Source organism: Physeter macrocephalus, chromosome 12 (assembly GCF_002837175.3).
Source record: "Physeter macrocephalus isolate SW-GA chromosome 12, ASM283717v5, whole genome shotgun sequence".
Taxonomy (NCBI): Eukaryota; Metazoa; Chordata; class Mammalia; order Artiodactyla; family Physeteridae; genus Physeter; species Physeter macrocephalus.
This window is the reverse complement of record NC_041225.1, coordinates 90,331,337-90,339,223: the sequence shown is the minus strand read 5'-3', so window position 1 is coordinate 90,339,223 and position 7,887 is coordinate 90,331,337. Positions and strand designations below refer to the sequence as shown.

Below are 7,887 nucleotides of genomic sequence, written 5' to 3'. Positions count from 1 at the left end.
TTAAAAATAAAATTCAAGGAGGAAAAAAAAAGTGAGAGAGACATGGAGGAAGAACCTATAGATTAAATAAGACTTCAGAGACCTAACAATCAATGGCAAAGTGTGGACCTTATTTGGATCTAAATTAAAATTCTTAAAAACAATTTTTATGACATTTAGGAGACAACTGCAAATTTGAGCCTCACTGGGTATTTAATATTAAAAAATGATATTAAGAAATAAAAGTTCTATATTTTAAATATACATACCAAAATGTATAGGGGTAATTACATGTTGTCTCGGAGCTGCTTAAAAATAATATGGAATAGGGTGAAACAGGTGGGCGTATAGATAAAACGTGACAGCCATCAGTTGGTAAATATTAAAGCTGGATGAGTTATGGGTATATAAGGAACACTCACAGTATTTTGTATACTTTTGTATATGTTTAACATTTGTGATAATTGTTTAAAAACAAGACGACACTGTAGAAAACAGTTTGGCAGTTTCTCAATGGCTAAACGTAGAGCTACTATATGATCCAACAACTCTGCTACTACCTACATTGCACATCTAACAGAACTGAAAGCAGGGATTTGAACAAATATTTGTACACCAATGATCATAGCAGCCTGATTCACAATAGCTACAAGGTGGAAACAAGCCAAGTGTCAATCAACGAATGAATAACAAACTATGATATATACACACAGTGGGATTTATTAAGCCAAGAAAGGAATGGCATTTTGTTACATGCTATAACATGGATGAACCTTGAAAACACTAGGTTTAGTGAAATAAGCCAGACAGAGAAGGACAAATATTGTAGATTTCACTTACAAGAGGTACCTAGAATAGGCAAATTCATAGAGACAGAAAATAGAATAGAGGTTACTAAGGGCTGGTAGGAGGGAAAATGGGGTTGTTACTGTTTGATGGTTACAGTTTTTGTTGAGGATGATGAAAAAGTTTTGGTTATACACAGTGTGATGTTTACACAACACTGTGACTGTATTTAATGCCACTGAACTGCATATTTATAAATGGTTAAAATAAATATGATTTATGTATATTTTACCACAATAAAAAAACAGAGGAATAACTGAGTTGAAATTTCAATTCTTCCTTTTCCTAGAGCCAGTTTCGTCATCTGTAAAATTAGTAATTGTAGTTGTCTATCCTCTGAGCTTAGTGCAGAGTAAGCACTCAGTAGGAGATATCAGTACTACTTCCACTTCAACAGCAAAGGATTCCTGTGAAGATTAACTAAGTTCATGGATATGAAAGCACTTTCTAAATGGCAAACTGCTATACAAATATTAAAAACATTAGGTGTTACTGTCTCCCAAGGCCATGGAACAGGTCAGAAGAAGGATAATTCTTTTGCACTGGTATGTCCTATATGGGCCAAGAGAATATATGGGTGTCTGTACTATATCAGAAGGTATTAGGAAAAGAAAGCATAAAACTTAGAGAACAATTGTCTTTTACCGTGATGCTTAAACATGCTCAGGCAACTGCTTAAAATAAATGCTAAAGACATAATGGACATACCTTTCTTTCTTTTTAGGCTACTACTATTCTTACTAAAAGTTTACTTCATTTTCAAAATATACAACATGGAAGCTTATAGAATTTCTTAAGCATATCTAGAGCCTACTGCCAAATACTATAGTTCAATTCATGTCTTTAGTCTCATTTTGAAACAGCAATTAGAAATGTGTATTTAAGGAAACCACTAGCTTCCCTTTTTGAACCCATGAAAGAAGGCCAGGATTCACCTTAGCATAAGATGATAAGTACTGAATTATATGAATTATTACAGTATCAGAAAGAAGGTCATTTTCAATTACAGGTTCCATTTACCTCTGGCTTATAATAGTGGCGAGTATATGATAAGTCAATAATCAGCCCAAGTTCTTCATTCTGTTCTCGGAGTTTGATAAAAAAGATCCAAGGGGGAAAAGCATTCTTCTGGAGCAAGGTTCTTTTCAAAACTCTGTCAGAAAGAATAAAATAAGGAAGAACATGTGTTTAAAATCCTTTATTATATTATCCATTTATTCAAACCCTGTGATGCTAACATATGAGATTCAAAGTAAAGTTTCCCTCTCTGGAATTTACAAGCGGTATTACAATCCTTTCTTCCAGAGAGATTAGACACAAGAAAATAAGCTCACTTCTATTTATTTATTTCTATGTTTGTTTATTTCATGTTGGTCTCCTACCCAGGCTGTAAAATCCCAGAAGGCAGGGACCACAGCAAGTTTGCCTACCACTGTATTGCCAGCTCCAAGCAGAGTGCCTGTAAATAGACACATAAATAAATACTTCTTGAATATCTACCTATATGAAGGATGGCTTTCACTGCTAAGTATTCTTTTATGTATTTGGCTTATTTATGTACTCTGTTCCATTGATCTGTTTGGTTATTCAAGTGCCAGCAACACACTTTTTTTTAAAAATTAGTAGACTAGTTTTAGAGCAGTTTGAGATTCACAGCAAAACTGAGCAAAAAGTACACAGTTCCCACTTATACCCTCTCTCCTTCATCCCACAGAGCCTTCCCCATTATCAACATGTCATACCAGTGTGCTTCATTTGTGAGAATTCATGAACCAACACTGACACATCATTATCAATCGAAGTCCATAGTTTATTGCATTCATGGTACAAGTAACTGACTATTTCTTTATTTCTAGTATAGTCATCCCCAAACATTTACATACTGAGATACATATTAGTTTCTTATAAATTATTTTATTCTTTATTTACAGTTGACTATTTCTTTATTTCTAGTATAGTCATCCCCAAACATTTACATACTGAGATACATATTAGTTTCTTATAAATTATTTTATTCTTTATTTACAGTTAGGGCATTACATTGGTTTTTTTTTTAAATTAAGTACAAAAGTAGGTTGTATTTATCTATGAATTCCATTTCTGGATAGTAAAGGAGGTATTAAAAAGTATTTGCTATAAAAAGGGAAAATGGAGTGGGACGGGGTTGAGAGCCAGGGCTCTATATGGTGAATTCAGATTTCTGGAAGCATACGGTATTAACTTTCGCTTACCTATTTTAAAGGAACTTTGAAAGCAATGAAACGAGTCCCAGGCATCCACTGTCCAACTGGGAGATAGTCTTTCCACCTATTAATATATTTTTTGTTAGGCAAATTTTATGTTAGGCTGTCTCCCTGCATAGGATGAATGCGCCTTGAAAATGGAAATCATGTCGCTCTATAGTAGGTCCCTCTTCTTTCTGCTTTGCATTTTGCTGCCCCACTTATTCAACCCCACCTAGTAATAACCTATACTTCCCTTGCTCCTGTTTTCCCATCTTGAAAACAGATAAAAGGCAACAAAACAATGCAAAGGTCTCAACAAATAAGGGACATCTAAAACCAGAGATGGCCAGAACTTCTGTATCCCTGATAAAACCTAGCCCGGTGTTGACTACTAAGGTATCATTAATACATGCGTGTTGACTGAAATAGTTTAAACTCAATTCTTCCACTTCACAGTTTATTTTTAGTCCTCATACAAAACCTTATAATAACATTCCTTAATGCTAGGAATCACGGAGAAAAATAATATCTAAACTGACTTCTGTAAGATGAGTTAGAACTAAGGTTAATTCAGTGTATCTGAAGCATAGAAAGTGAAGGCAAAAGTGGCACAAATGGGGCTAGAGGAGCAGAGAGGATTCTAGACCACTCAGAGTCTTAAAGGCCAACAGTTTGTTTTCTATTCTCAAAACAACGTTTCTGAACGATGTTTATGAGCAATGTTCCAACTTGCTTTTAAGGTTTCTTGTGTGAAGAATGGATTGACAATGTTTTTGAGCGATGTTTATGAGCAATGTTCCAACTTGCTTTTAAGGTTTCTTGTGTGAAGAATGGATTGGAAGGAAACAAGATATATGGACACTAGTTAGGACCTAATTGCAACAGACAGGCAAGCTCAGTATTAGGATGTTGAGAAAGAGTTGACAGATTCAAAAGAAATTCAGGAGATAAACAGAAGCAGGCTTAATGGGGTATGAGATGGAGGAAAGGAAGGTCTTAGGGAATTAAAGGGTGTACTGCACACATGAGCAAAGTCTCAAAATTAATCATTTTAACGTAGAGGTAGATCTCTCAAATGACACCGGTTAGGAAGCAACAGTACGCCCTTTATTATTCCTAGAGACAACACAAATCAACTGCTTCGATGGAAAATTTGGCGGTACCGGTGCGTTTTTTCACTCACTTACTTCCAGCTCCTCCTTACATTTTCTGTGCCAAAACAACACAGCTTGAGGAATTGAAGGGGATTCCATTTTGGTAATTAAGGAGTGTCCCCAACACTGACAGTCCCATCTTAAAAGGCAGTCCCTCTGCATTTTACCCGAGGGGCAATGGCCAGAGCCTCCCTTTTAAAACGATGGGGGGAAATCAGAACATCATACACTGTACCTTTCAGCTACTGTGAACTGAGCCGCGAGACGACCAATACCCCGTAGCACAGCGCGGACGGGGCAGCGCGCGGGGGCAACAGTGTCAGGAGAGAGCACAAGACACGAAGCCCAGGCCCAGGGGCTTTGAGCTCTACCCGCAACGCCCAGGGGCCAAGGCGTATTACCTTTCCGGGATGTGCTTTCCGCCCGTCCTCTTGACCGACGAACGTCCGGAAAAACCGCGACCCTGACCCCAGCGCCCGCAGGCATGATGCCACTGGCTCATGTGACCCCCAAGATGCCACCCACCCAACGCCAAGAGTGCCAAATTCGCCAACGCAGCGCCCCCGGTGCCAGCTGAAGGCCCCGAACCTCAAGCGCCTAGGCACAAACCCACGGAGCTCGCGGACTTCCTTCTACTGCGCATGCGCCACCGCCCGTCGAGATGACGTCATCACGACAACCGACTGAGACGCTTGATTAGTAAAGAGGACTCGGATGCCTGCAATTCCCTTCTTAGCCGGAGGCTGGTAGCAGAGGTCCATTAGTTCGTGTGTGTACCCTTCAGAATTCCACTCATATGGGACACGGAAAGTTGTCCCACTCTCCCAGTTTCTTGTGTGGTTCTTTCAGATATTTCCCAAGTGCTTACATTCACACTTGTTGTGTCTTGTATGAAAGTATTTGTATGTAACGGATATCCCGTATTTTATATATGCGCAGCATACTATAAATAGTCCACAATCTGTCTTGGATAGTGATTTTCCCTGTCAATTTTTGCGTACATCCATTCTATTCTCCTCAATAGCTGCATAACATTACATTATTTATATGACCAGTGCAATATTGATGGACTTTTAGTTGTTTTCAGTTTGGGGTTTTTTTTCTTGTTTTTGTCTTCTTGTACAGATAGGGTGCAATGTGAACCTCTTTATACATGTATATAGCTATATATAAATTTCTAGATATAGAATTTCTGGAATGAAAGAGATGCAAACTTAAAATATTCAAAGATTTTCAATCAATCTAATCTACCTAATCAACCTTCAAAAATATTCTATCAAGTTATACTCCACTCACAGTGAAACATTTATTGGGTTTCTATTATGTGCCTGTTATCATGCTGGAGGTTGACAGGATGTATTTACATTTTAGACAATACCAAAAAATGCCTGAGAGAGATAAGAGTGGAGCTCAAGTATAACATTTCCTCACAGTATCAGGCATAGGGATCTGTACCGGTTAGAAAAACTATGAATCCTGCCACAAGTGGAACACCAAAGAACAGCATGTCCTACAGTAGGTCTGAGGGTATAATAGCATACTAAATTCCATTGTTATTTATAATAACAAAAGTTTTTCATTAGCTTTACTTTTTAGTTTCTAATTTCTTTTTTTAAAACATCTTTATTGGAGTATAATTGCTTTACAATGGTGTGTTAGTTTCTGCTTTACAACAAAGTGAATCAGTTATACATATACATATGTTCCCATATCTCTTCCATCTTGAGTCTCCCTTCCTCCCACCCTCCCTATCCCACCCCTCTAGGTGGTCACATACCACCTAGCTGATCTCCCTGTGCTATGTGGCTACTTCCCACTAGCTATCTATTTTACATTTGGTAGTGTATATATGTCCATGCCACTCTCACTTTGTCACAGCTTACCCTTCCCCCTCACCATATCCTCAAGTCCATGCTGTAGTAGGTCTTTATTCCCATCTTACCCCTAGGTTCTTTATGACCTTTTTTTTTTCTTAGATTCCATATATATGTGTTAGCATACTCCGCGGCATGTGGGATCTTCCCGGACCGGGGCACGAACCCGTGTCCCCCGCATTGGCAGGCGGATTCTCAACCACTGCGCCACCAGGGAAGCCCAATTTCGTTTCTTTTTATGGCTGAGTAATATTCCATTGTATATATGTGCCACATCTTCTTTATCCATTCATCCTATGGTGGACAGTTAGGTTGCTTCCATGTCCTGGCTATTGTACATAGAGCTGCAGTGAACATTTTGGTACATGACTCTTTTTGAATTATGGTTTTCTCAGGGTATATATGGGATTGCTGGGTCGTATGGTCGTTCTTTCATAGTTTTTTAAGGAACCTCCATACTGTTCTACATAGTGGCTGTATCAATTTACATTCCCACCAATAGTTCAATAGTGTTCCCTTTTCTCCACACCCTCTCCTGCATTTATTGTTTTTTTTTTTTTACATGTGTGCTGCTTTTTTTTTTTAACATCTTTATTGGAGTATAACTGTTTTACAATAGTGTGTTAGTTTCTCCTTTACAACAAAGTGAATCAGTTATACATATACATTCTCCCTCCCTCCCACCGTCCCTATCCCACCCCTCTCGTGGTCACAAAGCACAGAGGTGATCTCCCTGTGCTATGCGGCAGCTTCCCACTAGCTATCTAATTTACATTTGGTAGTGCATATATGTCCCTGCCACTCTCTCACTTCGTCACAGCTTACCCTTCCCCCTCCCCATGTCCTCAAGTCCATGCTCTAGTAGGTCTGTGTTTTATTCCTGTCCTACCACTAATCTCTTCATGACATTTTTTTTTCTTAGATTCCATATATATGTGTTAGCATACGGTATTTGTTTTTCTCCTTCTGACTTACTTCACTCTGTATGACAGACTCCAGTTCTATCCACCTCATTACAAATAACTCAGTTTCATTTCTTTTTATGGCTGAGTAATATTCCATTGTATATATGTGCCACATCTTCTTTATCCATTCATCTGTTGATGGACAGTTAGGTTGCTTCCATGTCCTTGCTATTGTAAATAGAGCTGCAATGAACATTTTGGTACATGACTCTTTTTGAATTATGGTTTTCTCAGGGTATATGCCCAGTAGTGGGATTGCGGGGTCGTATGGTAGTTCTATTTGTAGTTTTTTAAGGAACCTCCATACTGTTCTCCATAGTGGCTGTATCAATTTACATTCCCACCAGCAGTGCAAGAGGGTTCCCTTTTCTCCACACCCTCTCCAGCATTTATTATTTCTAGAGTTTTTGATGATGGCCAATCTGACCGGTGTGAGATGATATCTCATTGTCGTTTTGATTTGCATTTCTCTAATGATTAATGATGTTGAGCATTCTTTCATGTGTTTGTTGCAATCTGTATATCTTCTTTGGAGAACTGTCTATTTAGGTCTTCTGCCCATTTTTGGATTGTATTGTTTGTTTCTTTGTTATTGACCTGCATGATCTGCTTGTAAATTTTGGAGATTAATCCTTTCACAGTTGCTTCATTTGCAAATATTTTCTCCCATTATGAAGGTTGTCTTTTGGTCTTGTTTATGGCCTCCTTTGCTGAGCAAAAGCTTTTAAGTTTCATTAGGTCCCATTTGTTTATTTTTGTTTTTATTTCCATTTCTCTAGGAGGTGGGTCAAAAAGGATCTTGCTGTGATTTATGTCATAGAGTGTTCTGCCTATATTTTCCTCT

General features: G+C 38.2%; 1 protein-coding gene across 4 annotated transcripts in view; it reads right to left on the bottom strand.

Annotated features, from left to right (window-relative positions):
- LOC102977048 (RNA/RNP complex-1-interacting phosphatase-like) overlaps positions 1-4,841 on the bottom strand; it is a 40,779-nt gene extending 35,938 nt beyond the window's left edge. For 3 of the 4 annotated variants that reach the window (XR_003682297.2, XM_028496785.2, XM_024117650.3), the window contains exons 1-2: positions 4,606-4,841; positions 1,846-1,978 (exon numbers count right to left, since the gene is read on the bottom strand). Coding sequence is in view for 2 of the 4 variants with exons in the window: in XM_028496785.2 (XP_028352586.1) it covers positions 1,846-1,978; positions 4,606-4,706 (234 nt within the window). In the remaining 2 variants the exon portion in view is untranslated. Of the gene's footprint in view, positions 1-1,845; positions 1,979-3,056; positions 3,133-4,605 lie in introns of all 4 variants that reach the window. The other variant, XR_002890845.3, reaches the window with a different exon arrangement.
- Positions 4,842-7,887: the final 3,046 nt, after the last annotated feature.